Below are 19,274 nucleotides of genomic sequence, written 5' to 3'. Positions count from 1 at the left end.
CTACTTCGAGAGAGAATATGACAGATTCTGAGTTCGGTTGCTCAGGCATCGCCCTCATGGGGAAATGCTTTTTCTGGTGAGGCAGCACAAACCAACAGTCTCCCTTGGTGGCTCCGCTGGTAAAGAATCCGCCTGCAATGCGGGAGACCTGAGTTTGATCCCTGGGTCAGGAAGATCCCCTGGAGCAGGGAATGGCTATTCACTCCAGTGTTCTGGCCTGCAGAATTTCATGGACTGTACAGTCCATGATGTCACAAAGAGTCTGGCACGACTGAGCAACTTTCACTAAGCTCCACCCACGCCATCTGCCACATGTGTCCTGGAATGGTCCTTACAGTTTCCAAGATGCTAGGAGGCCTCAGCCAGCTCTTGTCCAAGACGTTCTTTGGGACGTGATACCGGAGGTTCAAGATGTAATTCTTGCGCACAAACACAATGAACTCCTCGTTGTCAGGACAGAGGGGCTTGTTGCGATTGATGAACCCCTTTATGAACCTACACGGGAGAGAGTGTTGTTAGTTTCCTATTTCCTCACTTCCTGTTTCTTCATTGAGTTCTCTGCCACACTGGTTTGATTCAGCGTCAGCCAAAACGATGGGAGATTAAATTTGCTCACCATGGAGGGCCGCGGGTCAAATCTGCCCCCAAAGATATGTTCTATCTCACCCATGCCGTTTTTTGGTTTTGTTTTGAGTAACCTGAATCTGTTGCCAAAAACAACAAATGGGAGGTATTGCATGAAAGCCAGACTTCCAGCTTTCCTTGAAAGAAATTCAAAGAACTGGCCAGACTGGCCCGACAGGCGTTGGCTGAAGCGGGGTGATGACTGCCCCTCTGAGGCGGACTGAGGGTTTCTTTTCGCCTCAGTCCCCACCCTACCAGCTCATGAGACCTGCTGCACCTGCCTGGCCTCAGAAGGCATTTGATTTTGTGACTTGAGAACTAGGCTAAGAGAAACGTCAAACGTTGTGAGTTGTGATCACCGTCCAGTGAGGGTACTCAGAGGAAGGAGACGGAACACAAGTCCTCAGGGCTGATGTCCTGCAGGAAAGACGGGTTTTCTGCCCAAAGCCAAAAATCTCAGCCAAGTTCACGACCACCCTCTGCAGTACAGCGGTGGCACTCAGAAACCTTGCCGCCTTACCAAAGCCGATGGAGAACTTACTTTCTTACAATCTGCACCGCCCACTTCCTCCTCTTGGCCTCCTTCCGAGCCAAGGCTCCACGCCAGTGGGATTCGAGTATAATGGCTGAAAGAGGTCACCGCTGGCATTAGAAGGTGAGCGCAATCCCTTAAATACAAGAGCCTCTTCAAGAATGATTCACCCCCTCCACAAACACCTGGACGCCCGTCAGCACTCTGCCAGCCCCCAAGATGGAAAGTGGGACGAGAGTCTTCAGTCTCTACCCAGAGGTGCCCAGAGGTACCCCTGAACCCGGGGGACAGGGGAGCAGAGGGAGCTGGGGTGTATCAAGGGAAACCCTGAAATCGTGCTGGGGGCCAGGTTCCCCAGGTCTTTTTGAGGGACCAGAGAGGCCCTTGAGGGCACAGGTTAGTCTCGCCACTGCACTTGCCCTGTCTCTATCCCATGTATAGTCATCTACGTTAAAAATGGGGACATCCAAAAATTAGACTTCTGGCTCGTGTCCCAATTTTTAAATGCTTCTCAGATTTTTTTTTTCCCCAGTTAATTACGAAACTCAAAGTGCTTTTCTTGTGTTCCTCACAGCAACACTGTTACAAAAACAACCAACCGGAAACAACCCAAATGTCTATCAACAGAACATTGTGGTATGCTCATATAGCACCAGGGGTCAGCAAACTGTGGCCCTGGCACCGACTGCCCCGTTTGTAAATAAAGTTTTATTGCAACAAAAATGTCGCAAAAGAAAAATAGAAACAGTATAATTTTATGGAGTTCAAAACCTTCCCACCTAGAAGTATATTATTTCATGATGCATCCAGAGATGATAAAATTGTAAAGAAAAAAAGGAAATAATAATGCCAAGTTCAGAAGAGTGGAGTGTGTGGAGGGAGGGGGTGATACTGAGAAGTGACTGGGAGGGACAGCATAGCGGCTCCAAGAGCAGTCATGGTGTTAGTAACCTTAAAAAAACTGTTCTTTAAACACGCTTATGTTGTGGATCAAATAAGACATGTCCAAGGAACAAGTAGACACTGCAGTGTTATAATCTCTGCTCCATTTAGACAGCATATTAAAAAAGAGACATGACTTTGCTGACAAAGTCTGTATAGTCAAAGCTGTGGTTTTTCTAGTAGTCATGTACAGATATGAGAGTTGGACCATAAAAAAGACTGAGCACTGAATTGATGCTTTTGAACTGTGGTGCTGGAGAAGATTCTTGAGAGTCGCTTGGACTGCATGGAGAGCAAACCAATCCATCCTAAAGGAAATCAGTCCTGGATATTCATTGGAAGGCCTGTGGATGACAGGGAAACCGTGGGCCACGGCAAACTGGAGAGGTCCTGTCCAGGTCTTACCTGCTTGTCTTTTTCTCACGTACGCTCTCCTTTCTAGGCAGCCTTTGTACGTGGCTTGGATTCTCGCAACTTAAAAGAAAACACAGCTTTTGGTGACATGGCTTTCAATTGTGCATCTTAGCAGCTATGACCTTCAGAAGGGGGTATCAGAAGAAGCCTTGGGATATGACAGGACCCTATTAAAAATCAGAGCAGAGACTTCCCTGGTGGTCCAGTGGTTAAGAATCCACCCGCCAATGCAGGGGACACAGGTTCAATCCCTGGCCAGGGAAGACTCCACGTGCCACGGGGCAGCTAAGCTCATGTGCAACTACTGAAGCCCACGCACCCTGGAGCCCACGCTCTCCACAACAAAAGTCACCGCAGTGAGACGTCCGAGCACCGCAACGAGGAGTAGCCCCTGCTCGCCGCAACTAGAGAGAGCCCGCGTGCAGCAATGAAGACCCAGCGCAGCCAAACATAAATATAAATAAATTTCAAAAAATCAAGGCAGAGGGGAAAAAACCGTACCTAATTGATGTTTACTAAATTCAAAGGCATCTTCAGTAGCAAACAGAGTTCTGGGGAAGCGAATGAATATTTTGGTTCTAGAAATGAAAAAAAAAAAAATCATTTCATTGTTCATCACCGTCTGTAGTGGGTTGAACAGTATCCCCTCCTCCAAATTCACATCCACTTAGATTCTCAGAATGTGATTCTTATGAGAAATAGGGTCTTTGCAGATGTCATCAAGGTAAAGATTGAGATAAAACCACACTGAATTAGGGTGGACCCTAAATCCAGTGAGAGAGTTCTTAGAGGAAGACTCACAGAGGGACACAGAGAGAAGGCAGCTGGAAGTGGCACGGGAGGAGCCTCCCAGCAAGACTGTGGTCTCGCTGTCGACACCCTGCTGACACCTGGATTTTGGCCTTCTGTCCCCCAGGACTGTGAGACAATAAATTTCCATTGTTTTAAGCCAACCAGCCTATGGTTAATTTGTACCGCAGCCCTAGGAAACTGATTCACCATCCAAAACCCAAGTTACCTCCCTGAGCTTTAAACGTGATGACACAGAACACGGGTCCAAGTTTAAGAGAAGATCCCACCAGGCGGCAAAGAGAAATCACAAACGTGTGTATGTTTCGTTGCCGAGTCGTGTCCGACTCTTTTTTTGTGACCCCACGGGCTGTAGCCCACCAGGGTCCTCTGTCCGTGGGATTCTCCAGGCAAGAACACTGGAGTGGGTTGTCATTTTCTTCTCCAGGGGGTCTTCCCGACCCAAGGATTGAACCCACGTCTCCCGCTTGGTGGTAGGTTCTTTACCAGTTCTTTACTCGCTGCTTTCATGTTGCCAGCCCATCCCCCTCCCCCAGCCCCACCACGTCAAGGGAAACTTCCCAAGGCAGCCACTGGGGGGCAGCATTGCACGGTGCCACAGGAACCCACTTTCTCATCGGAGGTTATGGATGGGGGCAGACACAGCCTCTGACCGCCATGACCCACCTCCCTTCGGATGTGCTACGCCCAGTTCCCCTCAGAAATCCGGTTTGGAAAAGTCACTGCCTCTTGGAGCAGGGCCCAGAACACAAGAGTAAAGGATGGGATGGGGCCAGGGTGGTCGTAGAGGACTGTATACAAGTTGGCAGGGAAAGACCACTGGCAGATTCAAAGGCAGAGATCCCCGAGGCTGGAATCTCTGCAGCCTGGGAATGGATCCTCTTCATGCCCAGGCCCTGTCCTATGCAATCAAATTAACGCTGACCAAAATGACCAACAGAGCGGACGAAAATCATCCTGGCTGGCCCCATTGAGTTCTGCCTCAAGCCTTCAACGTGTACGAGAGGCCTTCTGCTCACCGACAATGACAGCTCTATAGTAATGATACTCCAAGTTCCAGAACACCACCTTCTGGGAAGCTGGAGGAGCTTTCACGTCACAGAAGTCCTAACACCCGCTGAGAAGTCAGGCACACATTTGAGAAATGAAGGAGTCCAGGCACATAGAGATGAGGGGGCTCACGTGGCTCCCGTCCTCGCGTTGACACAGAGTTCATCCCAGCCCCCGATGCAGGTTAAGAACCCAGGGCTCCCTTATACTTAATCTCCAGTAGGCAGCAATGTAGCCTTTCTTGCCGTTTAGAGCTTGTAGTACTGGGTTTTATTTTAAACGAGATCTGTCTGGTCTTTGTACCCTTGCAGTGTCTCAGCTCTCCAAACCTGTGTGATTTCCCAAGGGATTAGAGCAACAGGGGCCTCTTTTGCTAACACTCTTTTGGTTTTTGCTCCTGAAATAGCTTCCAAGCAATACAGGTGAAATGGGTGTCTTTTTAAAAATTTCTTTCCATTATGGCTTATTGCAGGATGTTGACTATAGTTCCCTGTGCTATACAGTAGGACCTTGCTGTTTATCGATTTAAAATATAGTTTTAGCTGCTAATCCCACACTCCTATTTTATCCCCCCAACCCCCTTTTTCCCTGGGTATCATTTATTATTCATAACCAACCCCTTTCAACCACGCCATCACCTAACAAGTGATATTTGGAAAGCCCCTGAATAACCTAAGGATGGGAACTGGTCGCCAGGGAAACCAGTCTTGAAATTAGAGTTGGAAGTTACAGCCCCACTGCCTGGGAGGGGAGAGGGGCTGGAGGTGGAATGAATGACCCTTGGCCAATGATTTTATCAATCATGTCTGCGTAATGAAGCCTCCATAAAACCCCCAAAGAATGCAATTTGGAGATCTTCTGGGGACACCAGGAAGAGCTTCCTCCCCCCTCCCACATACCTTGCCCTGTGCATCTGCTGCCCTTGTTCCTGAGTTATATCCTTTTGTAATAAACTGATAATCCAGTAACTAAAATATTGGGTTGGTGAAGCATTCAGGCTTTTCCATATGAAGTTACAGAAGAATCCTAATGAACTTTTTGACCAACCCACTATTTTTCTCGATTCTTTGAACTGCTCTAGAATAATGAATCAAACCCAAGACGGGGGTCATGAGAACCTCCAGTGTATAGCTCGTTGGTGAGAAACTCGGGTGACAAACAGGACTTGTGATTGTCCTCTGAGGGGAGGACTGTCTTGGGGGACTGAGCCCCTCACCTGTGGGACCTGACACCCCCTCCAGGGAGCTGTCAGATGCAAGTTTCATTGCAGGACACCCAGCTAGCTTGTGTGTGTGCTGGAGGGTTCTGAGTGTGAGTGAAGTGTTGAGAGTGGAGGAGACACACAGGAGAACGTTTTCTTTACAAAACTGCATTTAAATTGAGTGGACGAAAGTATCTGCTTATAAATCTACGTAGACTCCTGAAGGATGAACCTCTAGGCTCAAGATGGAGACGAACGGATGCATAAAACACTGTGACAGCCATTTCCGGGACGCTCACCTCCCTAACTTGTACTCCTCGGGTTTGTAGCCAATGTACTTGATCAGCCGCTCTACGCCCTCTGCTGGAGGCCCGCGCCAGTGCGGCCAGGTGTCTGGGCACAAGGACTTATACCTGGAGAGAGGACAGGCACATTTAGAAAGCTCCCGGGTCGGGAGGATCCCCTGGAGGAGGAAATGGCAACCCACCCCACTATTCTCGCCTGGGAAATCCCGTGGACAGAGGAGCTACAAAGACTTGGACACAACTGAGCGCACACCCCCACGCACCTTCCATGAGCTCCCCTAGAGATCTGCTTTGCTCTTTGGGGCACGCCAACCACTCAGAGGAGACTGCACACCGAAGTCTCCTAGAAGCGTCACTCCAGTCTCTGCCCCTGTCCTCACATGGCCTTCTCCCCTGTGTCCCTCTGTGAGTCTTTCTCTCTTATAAGAACACTCTCATTGGATTTAGGGTCCACCCTAATTCAGTGTGATTTCATCTCAATCTTTACCTTGACAACATCTGCAAAGACCTTATTTCTGATGAGAATCACATTCTGAGGATCTAAGTGGATGTCAGTTTGGGGCAGGAGGACTCATCAGAGGTTTATATTAGCAGGTGGGTAAATCATTAAAATAGCAGTGAGGAAAGAGATTGTTACTTAATAAATGCATATAAACAGATATTATCAAGACACAAGGCTTCTGGGAGAAAATTAAGCAAGATCCTCGGTAGAGAAAGGGCTTCCCATGTGGCACTAGTGATAAAGAATCCGCTTGCCAGTGCAGGAGATGCAGGAAGCTCAGGTTCTATCCCTGGGTCGGGAAGATCCCCTAGAGCAGGAAGAAGCAACCCCCTCTGGTGTTCTTGCCTGGTGAATCCTACGGACAGAGGAGCCTGGTGGGCTACACAGTCCCTGCGGCGACAGAGAGTTGGACATGACTGAGCAACTGAGCACCACCATTGGCAGAGAAAAATCTGATATTAAATGAAGACTGAAAATAAACACCCAAAAGTGCTGAAATTTCAGGGTGCAGTATCTTGACTTATGTGGCATAATGCAAGGAATTAGATTTAAAGTGTAACCTATGCATGTGCTTTTTATAATTATGAAAAGGTTGTACTTCAGAGACTTCCCTGGTCCAGTGGGTAAGACTCTGCACTTCCAGGGCGGGGTGGGGGCGGGGGGCGGTGCACATATTCGATCCCTGATCAGGGAACTAAGATCCTACCTGCTGTGAGGCATGCCCCCCCACAAAAAAAAGTTCAAAAGAAGTCAAATGTTAAGTTAAAATATGGAATTAACAATATTAAACCATGTCAACCTACAAAAACAACCATTTTATTATGCTTCTCTTGAGAGGGTAAAAATGTGTTGTTCTCTTGGTAGCACACAAAACAAGCTACCCAACTGATGCACAAGCAGTTTGGGCCGTGGTGGTGATGGTGGGTATTTCATTAAATCCTTACCAAATCCTTGAGAACGAATCCCCGTGTTGCACATGAGCACTTAGGTCCCAGTGGGAAGAGGAAGAATGGGGATTCCCACCCAAGAATCTGTGGCTCCAATGCCCACGTTCTTACCACTCCTCCTGTGTCTTAATTTTTTTTAACACCTGTGTCTCACGACAGCCCATGAGGCCAAGGGGATTGCTCCCAGACTGACCCGCACTAAACCAGCAGCCGTGGGAAGAGACTTCCCCAGCCAAGTTCAGACTCCAGGGGTGTGTGGCCCACGACTGCCCTCTGATGGCAAGTCTGTGCATTGGCCCTTGTACTTCCTAGATTCCAAAGAAGTACTGGGTTGGCCAAAAAGCTCATTCAGGTTGGCCAACCCAATACGTTAGTGGTTCAGTGAAATGAAGGGAAGGTGGTAAACCAAGTCAGCTTCCTAGTCTCTGGAATGCCATCACTGTCACAGTTACAACAGGTAAGAACCAAACGAGTTCCCTGGGGGGATGACCTTTTATTCATCACCACTCACTTCATCTGCTTAAGATCCACAAAACAAACTTTACCTTTGCAAGAAATGCTCGTACTTCCGTCGGTAGGCGAAGCCGGCCCGTCTCACCCGCAGGTGCTCCATCAGCCCCAGGTACTTGACCTGATGCCTTATGAGGAAGTCGTCAAACTTGCCTTTGGAAACACAGAAGGAAGAGTGACGGTAAAAGACCCCATGGGCGTGTTTCACCAAAGACAAGACCAGAGGCTACACGCTGACGATCTCTGGACTAGGTCTAGCCACAGACATGTCCTGTTAGGTTCTAAGTGTGTTTCTTTCCACGGGGGGTGGGGGTGGGGGTTAACAGGAAAATCTGAACTTCTGGTTTCTCTTGAAAAACCATAATGGGACTTCCCGGGTGGCCCAGGGGTTAGGATATCGCCTTCCAGGGCAGAGGGTGCAGATTCCATCCCTGGCCAGGGTCTTAAGATCCCACATGCCTTGTGGCCAAAGGAACCAATACAGAAAGAAAACCATATTGTAACAAATCCAATGAAGACTTTTTTTTTTAAATAGTCCATATAAAAAAAAATCTTAAGAAAAACCATAAGATCTGGTCATTCTGGGCCTAGACTCTCCTATGGCAATAAGTGCCCCATAGACAGGCCGTGCCTGCTGCAATTTGCCGCAGTCCCCTCCATTCCCTATTGCCTGACAGTCAGCCCGCTTCCCTCATTCGCTCTCCCCGCCTGGCTGCTGTAAGCCTCTGACTGCATGACCTTATTGTGACAGCATGGGGCAGGCTCAGCAAATACCCAAAGCCTGGACCATCTGGAAAACTGTGCACTGGCTGGAAAGAAGCAGGGTGGCTTCCCCTCACTGCTGAGGTCTGCCCGGCTCAGCTGTGTTGGCCCTAAGACTGGCCAGGCTCTGAGCCATGCTCACACGGGACCACAAAAGTCACCTTCCCCCCATTCATCCACCTTCTATTTCTTTAATATGTTTAAGTATTCTTTTTTTAAAAATTTATTTCTCTTTGGCTCTGCTCGGTCCTCACGTGTGGGCTGTGCCGTGTGGGCGTTTTCTTTAGTTGCAGTGAGCGGGGACCACTCTTTAGTTGCGGCGCACAGGCTGCGCTTTGCAGTGGCCTCTCTCGTCGCGGAGGACGGGCTCCAGGGCTCAGAGCCCCCCCGCTCCAGAGCGCAGGCTCCACGGATGTGGCCCACGGGCTTAGCTGCTCCGCGGCATGTGGGATCTTCCCGGATCCGGGATCAGACCTGTGTCTCCTGCATCGGCAGGTGGATTCTTTACCACTGAGCCACCAGGGAAGCCCCGCTTACCTTGTGTTATTAAATACCGATGACAAGCAGCAAGCCTGTGGTGGTTTTTAGGATTTTACCCCGCTACCGTCTTGGTCTTCCTCCCGGCCTCCCTTCCCTCAGCTCAGGATTCCAAACGATTCTCAACTCACTGGGTTCTTTCCTCTCGTTGGGCTTGATGCAACGGATGTACGAAGGTTCCTTGGAGATGAGAATTTCCAGAAGGCTGCTCAGGCTGTTTTTAAACTGAGTGCCCACCTGCAGGGAGAGAAAAGGAGCTGACCACACAGCGCTGCTCCCCACGTTTACAGAGAAGACTGGCTCAAGGCCGAGACTGGTCCTTCAGACCCGAACTCTTGACAGGCTAGTTCTAGCGGGCTGGCCGAAAAGTTCATTCGGGGATGGTACCGCCAAACTGAAATGAACTTTTTTGGCCAGCCCAATACTTACTACCGGTCACGAGCCGTTTTGCCCATGAAGAGAAGGGTTTGGATGTTCTGGCCTGAGAAGCCCGAACTCCGTCTGGTCCAGTGGGGGTTGGACAAGCATTGTCCCAGTGAACATGAAGCAAGCACCTTGTAGGAACCAGCATCACCGCTGAGCCAGTCACCTTCCACCACCTTCCCGTCTCCTTGTTACCAAGTGTCCTTTATGAGATGCTCGTTACAGCAATTTCTTTCTTTGATGGATGGTATCTTCCTATAGACTGTAAACCCCACAAGGAGAGGAGGACCCCTATCTGTTTGGCTGTTCCTGGATTCCCCTGTGCCCAACATAGCACCTGACACGCAGTAGGTGTTCAGTGAATGTCTGCCAATGAACACACAGGTTGCTAACCTTGGAACCTATGTATTTAGTAAGACCTGTTAGAGAGGGATACTTCCAGAAAAAGGAGTGGACAGCTTAAAAAATACAGTTAAGTAAAGTAATTGCACCCTTGGGTGATTTCTGCTACTTTTCCTTTTTTGCACAGCCCCCCCCCCCCCCCCCCCCCCCCCGCCCAACCACACACACACACACACACACACGCTCACCGTTGGTGCCCTTCTCCGGTTTTCTAGCTCGGCCACCAGGAAGCATTCCTTCAGGATTCTATTTTTGGACCTGCACAGCACCTGTAGGCACAGAGAAAGGACCCCCACACTTGCTGCTTCAGAAATCACAAAGGTCTCTTCAGGAAAGTTCACAGCAGTGTGTACATGATGGACCAGAGCTGTTTGCCTTGGGAGCACTTGAAAAAGAAGACAGAAAAGGGACTTCCCTGGTGGTCCAGTGGTTAAGACTCAGCACCTCCACTGCAGAAGGCGAGGGTTTGAACCCTGGATGGGGAACTAGGATCCCTCATGCCGTGTGTGGTACGGCCAAAAAATGAAAACAAAGATGATCTTGAATTGTCTGTTCTGGCCATGACATGCTGGAATTCTAATACAATACATCAAAGAGAAAAATCCAGAAGGCCAAACCTCCCAAATCAGTATCCCGTAACCTTCAAAAATACACAAAGTTAAGTTTCAGACTTACTTCTTTCAAATGTCTGTAGAGGAGATCACTGTTCTTTTCCAAGAATCCTGTAAAACATTGAATAAAAAAATAAAACTCCTGAATCAATGGCTTTGATTAAAAATATAATTCCATACTGATTGCAAAGGGAAATCTTAAAAATGATCTCTTAATTAAGAGTTTCACAGACTGGGCAATACTGACATTTGGGACTGGGTCATTCTTGTTCTTGGGCGGCTGTCTTGGGCACTGTTATCAAAACTAAAATTTTTGTTGTGGTAAAAGATACATAATATAAAATTTACTATTTATTTATAAGTGTGCAGTTCAGTAGCATTTCATGAATTTACATTGTTGCACAACCATCACCGCCAACCATCTCCAAAACTCCTTTCTTTTTCCCCCAGTGGAAATTCTGTACAGGTTAAACACTAATTCCCCATTCCTTGCTGCGTGAAACCCTTGATAACCACTGTTCTACTTTCTGTCTTTATGGACTGGAGTGCATACCTCACATAAGTGGAATCCTTTCATATTTGTCTTTTTCTGTCTGGCTTATTTCACTTAGCATCATGTTTTCACGGTTCATCCATGTTGTAGCAGGTGTCAGAATCTCTTGCCTTTTGAAGCCTGAAATATGTCCCATTGTAAGGACAGAGCACTTCGCACGTGTCCATCCGTCCATCGATGCACACTTGGGTGCTTCCACCTTCTGGCTACCGTGAATAAAGCTCCCGTGTACACGGGTGTACAGACACCTGTTCACACTCCTGCTTTCACTTCTTTCCGGACATCTACCCGGAAGTGGGCAAAATGAACTTTTGATGACCTTAGCAAAGCCACTTCTGAAAAACTTATCCTAGGCGTATAAGGAGCACAGACTGGCCAAATGAAATATACAAAGATGTCAAACACAGCACTGTTTAGAAGAGACAAAGCTGGGAACAACCAGAGGCCTTCAGACAGGTGACGGGACACAGCCTCATGGGGCGTGATTGTAGTTTTTCAGAAGAAATGTGGAGGAATCTGCCACTATGGAGAGTGAATGCAGTCTGGAGGCAAAAGGCCTGGGTCTGACCTCCAGCTCTGCCACTTACTAGCTGAGTGACCTCGGGCAAGTTACTTAACATCTCTGAGCACAGTGCCTCATAGATTAAAAGGGGACCAACAATGCTACACACCTCCCTGAGTTCTGTGAGGTTTAAACAAGCAACAGAGGTAAAGCATTTGGGACATGACCTGGTGCATAGAAAGCGTTCAGTGGATGTTAGCTGGAGTCCAAATGATCACCAGTATCTATTAAATGAAAAATGCAAAGGAGATAACACAAAATAACAATCTGTGTTGTTTAGATGTGCATTTGTGTTATTTAGATGTGTGGGCATACACGTCCCCACGTATGTAATTATATGCATAAGATATTTTTCTTTTCCAGTTGGTTCTTGTGGTTACCTCGGGGAGAGACTAGGCATAAAAGGGCTTTTTAGTTTTCCTTCTGTACCTTTCTGTATTGTGAGCGATTTCTAGCCTTACATGTGTGTTATTTAGTCACTAAGTCGTGTCCAACTCATTTTGACCCCATGGCACCCACCAGGCACCTCTGTCCATGGGATGTCCCAGGCAAAAACACTGGAGTGGGTTGCCATTTCCTTCTTCAGATTTTCCTGACCCAGAGACTGAACCCTCATCTGCATTGGCAGGTAGATTTTTCTTCTTTACCACTGAGCCACCAAGGAAACCCTATATGTCTATTACTTTATTCTTTAAACAAAAATCAGTAGGTTATCTACTTAAAAGAGATTTGTCCTATTTAACTTTTTTTTTTTTTCCTTCTTGGGCTCCCTTGTGGCTCAGCTGGTAAAGAATCTGCCTGAAATGCAGGAGACCTGGGTTCAATCCCTGGGTTGGGATCTCCTGGGGAAGGGAAAGGCTACCCATTCCAGTATTCTGGCCTGGAAAATTCCATGGACTGTATAGACCATGGGGTCACAAACAGTCGGACACGACTGAGTGACTTTCACTTTTCTTTTTTATACCACTATATATTTAAGGGAAAAAACTCCCCTAATACATGGTATTTTATTTTTTAAAGCTTTTTAGTGAAATGAATTTATGTAGAAGTAAAAATTATCTAGAACCTAAAGCAGAGGTGAAAAAAGAAAATGTATGAAAAATGTCTTGCAAAATGTTCACAGCAGCATTACTCATGAAAGCTAGAAAGTGGAAACAACCCCCATGCACAAAACTGATGAAGGGATAAACAACATGTGGTACAACCATGCAGTGGAATCTTATTTGGCAATTAAAAAATAGTAACAGCAGGGATGAACCGTGAAAACATTATGCTAAGTAACAGAGAACAAAGTGGCCTTTATCAAAGTTAAGAACTTCTGGGCTTTGAAGGATGCCATCAAGATGGTGAAAAAGATAACTCACAGATTGAAAACAATAACTTGCAAACCATCTATCTTATAAGGGACTTGTAGCTAGAACATAAAGAACCATACAACTCAATACTAATAACAAAAACAATTTTAAAAATGGGTAAAGGATCTCAACAGACATTTCTCCAAGGAAGAAATGCTAATGGCCAATAAGCACAAGGAAAAATGCTCCACATCACTCAGCATTAGGAAAATGCAAATCCAAACCACCACTTCACACCCGCTAGGATAGCTGGAGTCAGAAGACAGACAATGCCAAGGGTTGGTGAGGAAACAGGGAAACTGAGACCCCCTACACTGCTGGTAGGAAAGCAAAATGATGTAGCCACTTTGGAAAACCAGTCTGGCAGGTACTCAAGAAATTAAGAATAGAGTTATCACAGGACCCAGCAACTCCACACCCAGGTATTTACCCAAGAGAAAGGGTAACATACGGCCACACAAAACCACAGTCACGCTGACAGCAGCATCGTTCATAACAGCCCAAAAGTGGAAACCCAAATGCCCGTCGGCTGATGAGTGAACAGACAAAATGCCGTACAGTCGTACGGTGGAACATCATTTGGCAATTAGACAGGAACGACGATATGGATGAACCTTGGAAACACTATTCTAAGGAAAGGAAGCCAGACACAAAAGCCCGCATGTTGCATAATTCCATTTTTATGAAATGTCCAGAAGAGGCAAATCTCCAGACAGAAAGTTGACTGGTTTGTTGCCCAGGGCTCTGGAAGACGGGCTAGGGGAATGGGGAGTGCCTGCTAATGTGTATAGGGGTTCTTTTTGGGGTGATGGGGTGATTCTAAAATAGAACGTGGTGACAGTTGCACAAGTGCACAGTGACCACACTAAACACCGTTCAATTGTACACTTTAAATGAGTGAAACAGAGGCTATGTGAATTATCTCCATAAAGTAGTTACATATAAAATTACTACATTTTATAATACTTTTAAAAATATTTTTCTGATGTGGAACATTTTTAAAGTCTTTATTGAATTTGTTACAATATTGCTTCTGTTTTTTTTTTAAATATATATATTGCTTCTGTTTTACATTTTGTTTTTTTGGCTGCGATTCATGTGCAATCTTAGCTCCCCAACCATGCTTGCGTTTCAAGCATGGTTAGCCACTGGACCACCAGGGAAGTCCCCAAAATACTTCTGAAATGCCGTGATTGCAGTGGGGCTAGGGAGCATTTGAGATGGATATGCAGCATGTTTAGAGTGGACTCGGGGGCACCTGCATGGCTGTGACCTGTGACCTTTACCCCACAGACACTCACCCCTGGTGCAGTATGTGACTTCTCCCGCGTAGTGGAAGAGCCGGAACTCCATCCAGCCAATCTTCTTTCTGCCCTTCGGACCCGCCAGCTTCCGGCTATAGCAGGACAGAAACAGAAGGGGGCTGAACCTTTCTACCTCACTGCGACAAAATGCACCAACATATAAAGCACAAGACCTGTTTAGGATTGTGACGATCAGCTGAAGGTCGGCACTGAAATCTATTTCAACTATTTCTTCCCGCCACGGACCGAGGTCTCACTAACATTAGACCCTTCCTTCTCACGAGCACTGAAGGATGAAAAATGTACATGAGCCACATAAACACATTTATTTGTACAAGGAAATAACGTTCATTTTTCTTGGTGATGACTAAAAACCGATTTTACTACTGTACATTTTTATGTCGTGGAGAGACTAAAGTACTCACGAAATATTTTTCAGATTCGGGTGATCTACAATTTTTTACAACTGTTCTTGAAAAGCATATACAAGTATATTGATAGCACACATATCTGAACTGCACAGCTCAATGAATTTCTGCAAACTGAATTCTCCTGTGTAAATATCACCAGATCAAAAGACAGAACATTTCTAGTCCCTGAGAACCCCCCACCTTGAGCCCTCTCCAGGTACAATCTGACATCTAACAGAACAGGTTGTTTTTAACCTGGTTTTATACTCTAGGGAAATGGAAGCATATAGTGTATACTCTTGTGCGTCTGATTTCTCTTGATTACATGTTTTTGTGATTTATCTGCATCATTGCATGTATTTAGATTGTTCATTCTCCTGGCCATATATTATCCCATTTGTAAAGATGCTACAGTTTATTTTTCCAGTCTTTAAAGAGAAATGTAGTCATTTATTCTTGGCTGTGCTGGGTCTCTGTTGCTGCTCGGACATTTCTCTAGTTGCGGAGAAAGGGACTTCTCTCCCGTTGCAGAGCACAGGCTCCAGGGCTCCAGTAGTTGCAGTTCCCAGGGTCTAGAGCACAGGCTCAGTAGTTGTGGTGCATGAGCTTAGTTGCTGCAAGGCAGGTGGGATCTTCCCGGACCAGGGATCAAACCTGTGTCTCCTGAATTGGGAGGCAGATTCCTTACCGCTGAGCCACCAGGGAAGTCCTATTTTTGCAATCTTGATTCATATACTTGTCCAATTCCATCCACTTATCCTTTCAATACTCGATGGGTTTGATAAAGCCACTACCATATATTGACTATGTGCCATGGCCAGAAATTACACTAGGTGATTTACGTGATCATTTACAATGCTATATGGCAGGCATATTAATTATCCCATCTTGTAGAAGGGGAAACTCAAACTCAGGAGGACTTACTGCTTGCCCAAAGTCACATGTCTATTAAGTGCCTGAGCTGGGATTCAAAACCAGGTCCCTATGACTCCGGAGCACATGCCCTTAAATTCGCTTCTTCTCGTCTCAGAGTGTGTTACATTTCTAGTTGACTTTCTGGGACTCTGTAAATGCTCTGTGTCTTCATCTGTGGGGTGGCGATGTGGGTACACACATATGTAATAATTCACCAGGTTGCACACTTCAGATCTACACACATCACTGCATGTGTTTTACACTTGAATTTTTTTTTTACTATTTCATGCATGTGGACATGCCCAAAATGAAATGATGATAAATAAAGACACAAAATCTTAAAACAAGAATTCTACTTGGAATTCACATGAGCTTGACTCCTACCAATGAAAGTTGAGCAGCTGGTGTATCATCATGCTATTTCTATGTATGAGTTAGTAGCTAGGGGCTTCCCTGGCAGTCCCGTGGTTAAGACCCTGAGCTCCCAATGCAGAGGGCATGGGTTAGATCTCTGGTTGAAGAACTAAGATGCTGCACAGCCCAGCCAAAACCAAATTAGTAATAGCTATACTATTGAGGAGCTATGCTAAGGGGGCTTCCCTTGTGACTCAGCTGGTAAAGAATCTGCCTGCAATGCAGAAGACCTGGGTTTGATCCCTGGGTTGGGAAGATCCCCTGGAGAAGTGAAAGAATACCCACGCCAGTATTCTGGCCTAGAGAATTCCATGGACTGTATAGTCCATGGGGTCACAAAGAGTCAGACACGACTGAGCAAATTTCACTTTCACACTACTGGGGAGAACTGTCCACGTACCTAAGAAAATGGATGTACAGTTGACCCTTGAACAACATGGGGCTTAGGGATTCCACACAGTCAACAAATTGTATGTAACTCATAGTTGGCCTTCTGTATCCATGGATTCAACCAACAGGGGATGGGGTCACATAGTACTATAACATTTACTATTGGGGAAAAAAAAACCCCATGTATAAGTGGATCTGTACAGTTCAAACCAGTATTGTTCAAAGGTCAACTATATAGGGGACTTCACTGGTGGTCCAGCAGCTCAGACTCCATGCTTCTAATGGAGGAGATCCAGGCTTAATCCCTGGTCCAGGAACAAGACCCCACAGGCCATAACAAAAGAGTTTGCATGCTGCAGCTAAAGATTCTGTATGCCATGACTAAGACCCAGCACAGCCATATATATATATATATATACAGCTATATATATATATATATATACACACATCTATATACACACACACTACAAGTCAACTATACAACTACATGACCATCCCCCATGCAACAGCCTGGCAGATGAGACCCCTACGTTTCAAAGTGTGCGTGCTTTCCCACTTTCTCCTCCAACCTCTCCAGGAAACTCAAGTCTGTAGCAGGACCAGGACGAATACATTCTTCATCCTTCAAGACAGAAACAGAAGTCTTCGGTCACAGCACCACAATCCATCAATTCCAAGTTTAAATGCTCCCAGCAGCTGTGGCAAAATGCAGTGGATTGAAATATATCATCTGTGCACAAGTCTGGGTCAACATTTCCAGGGGGAGGAAGGGGTAATCCATCTTATCAAATCTGATTAGGGAACCGTGGAACCAGAAGGACTGGAAACTCCATGAAAAGCCAGCTCTCCCACCTATCTGACGTCTATTTCCAAAGACTTCCCAGGGACACTTCACAATTTCCATAACCAGCTGAGACGCTCAACTTCAATGTCTCTTAACCAGTCTTAGCCAGCTGGCCAACAACATACCCTCTTCAATGAGGAGCAAAGCCTTTAGGAAAAGCAAGCCATAAAACTAGTTAAGTCTAACCTTCTGCAGTTCACAAGCTGTTTTTACTTTCTGTTTTGGGTCCTCAGCAGTGATAACATTTAATTGACCATCTTAAAAACAAAAATGAATCAAAAGAATTCCACAGTGGCCCAGTGGCTAAAACTCTGTGCTTCCACTGCAGGGGGAGTGGGTTCAATCCCTGGTCAGGGAACTAAGATCCTTCATGCCAAGTAGTATGGCCAAAAGACAGAAGCAGAGAACGTCTTCTACACCCACCACTTGCAGACCCATAACATGTAACATGACTGAGAAATAAAGCTTTTAAAAAATGAATCAAGATTGACATGAACACGCTACTATATTTAAAACAAATAACCAACAAAGACCTACTTATTGCACAGGGAACTCTGCTCAGTATTCTGTAATAACCTAAATGGGGAATGAATTTGAAAAAGAACAGATATATGTATATATGTAACTGGATCACTTTCTGTATACCCGAAACTAGCACTAGTCTAATATAAAATATTTTTTTAATGAATCAACATTGTAGCTTTTATTAAAACAAACAAAAAAATACTGGGTTCAGGTTGGTAAGACAATTCTTACAAAGCAACATTTCTATGCTCTCTGAATCCATCTATGGCAAACCATAGATGAATTTGAATAAGAGGGGAAAGCTCAGTCTAATACTTGGAGCAAAAATTCAACAAAAGAGTTCAACTTGGATCCTTCAATAATCCAGTGGATTATTCACCCTTAACTCTTTATAACCCTGGGGAACAGATCTTCCGAGTATTGAGGATACCGTGGAATGGGCCCCAAGTCAACGTTAATTTTCTCACCAGAATGGAAATGATTCCTTTGTGTCTCTCTTCTACCAAATCACAGATGATCTTGTTGTTGAAATACTGAATTGGTTCCCACTAAAATGACAATGAGGAAAGAATTCTCCAGGAAGGATTAAGATTGAGCATCAAATATATTTCTTTTAAATTGATTGTCCAACTTTTCTTTTCCAAATCTGATTTTTATCTAACAGTTCAAAAAGAATACTTGCTGAATATCAAAATAATTTCCCAGGAAACAAGCAGAGAAGGAGTGAAAAAATAATTCTTAGTACTCATCAGGAAAAACCTCCAATGAAATGATATTTCTTATGGAAATGTCTTTTGCTTGGTTAAGAAATCAAATGAGGAGAAAACATTGAAACATTTACCTCTATACCTTCCATTTCATATTCTGCCTGTTCCGCTTTTAGGGTTCTCTCAATTAATAGTTGCTGGAGTTTCTCATTGCAGTAATTTATACAGAACTGTTCAAAACTGGAGGTGCAAAAGATTTAAGTAACTAAAGCTACGTGAGTAGGCCAAGTTTTTTTTTTTTTTTTTTTTAATTGTATTTACTTATTTTTAAGGATGCTTTTTCCATACAGAAAACTGAAGTCCTTATTAAACAAATAATTTAATAAACTGATAAGAAGAGTCAAACTAAAAGACATTCACATTTTTAATAGTTATTCTGGTTTAGAAAAGTTTATGAGGCAGGGGCTATGCAAACCTGGAGAATTTCTAGAAACAGGAAAATGAGTTCCAATAACATCAGAAATGCCATAAACCAGACTCAGACCTTAAAGGAAAATGAAGAACCAGTGGATCACAATGAACTCAAACAAACTCACCCATTCTTGTCGAAGACTTCAAACCCATAGATATCCAGCAATCCAATCACAGTTTTTCCAGTAAAGTCCTAGTCAAAGTAACACACAGCATTAATCATTGAGGTTGTTTACCTTGTAACACTCAATA

General features: G+C 45.3%; 1 protein-coding gene across 1 annotated transcript in view; it reads right to left on the bottom strand.

The window, feature by feature from the left end:
* MYO1H (myosin IH) overlaps positions 1 to 19,274 on the bottom strand; it is an 89,555-nt gene that overhangs the window by 6,321 nt on the left and 63,960 nt on the right. Inside the window, exons 11-24 of the mRNA XM_043901564.1 lie at positions 19,148 to 19,215; positions 18,686 to 18,791; positions 18,312 to 18,392; positions 17,006 to 17,097; positions 14,344 to 14,438; positions 10,637 to 10,683; positions 10,150 to 10,230; positions 9,268 to 9,373; positions 7,873 to 7,990; positions 5,873 to 5,986; positions 3,014 to 3,090; positions 2,504 to 2,572; positions 1,166 to 1,250; positions 336 to 495 (exon numbers count right to left, since the gene is read on the bottom strand). Of these exons, the coding sequence (XP_043757499.1) occupies positions 336 to 495; positions 1,166 to 1,250; positions 2,504 to 2,572; positions 3,014 to 3,090; positions 5,873 to 5,986; positions 7,873 to 7,990; positions 9,268 to 9,373; positions 10,150 to 10,230; positions 10,637 to 10,683; positions 14,344 to 14,438; positions 17,006 to 17,097; positions 18,312 to 18,392; positions 18,686 to 18,791; positions 19,148 to 19,215 (1,299 nt within the window). The remainder of the gene's footprint in view (positions 1 to 335; positions 496 to 1,165; positions 1,251 to 2,503; positions 2,573 to 3,013; positions 3,091 to 5,872; positions 5,987 to 7,872; positions 7,991 to 9,267; positions 9,374 to 10,149; positions 10,231 to 10,636; positions 10,684 to 14,343; positions 14,439 to 17,005; positions 17,098 to 18,311; positions 18,393 to 18,685; positions 18,792 to 19,147; positions 19,216 to 19,274) is intronic.

This window comes from Cervus elaphus, chromosome 5 (assembly GCF_910594005.1).
Source record: "Cervus elaphus chromosome 5, mCerEla1.1, whole genome shotgun sequence".
NCBI classification, from domain to species: Eukaryota; Metazoa; Chordata; class Mammalia; order Artiodactyla; family Cervidae; genus Cervus; species Cervus elaphus.
This window is presented reverse-complemented; position numbering and strand designations above follow the sequence as displayed.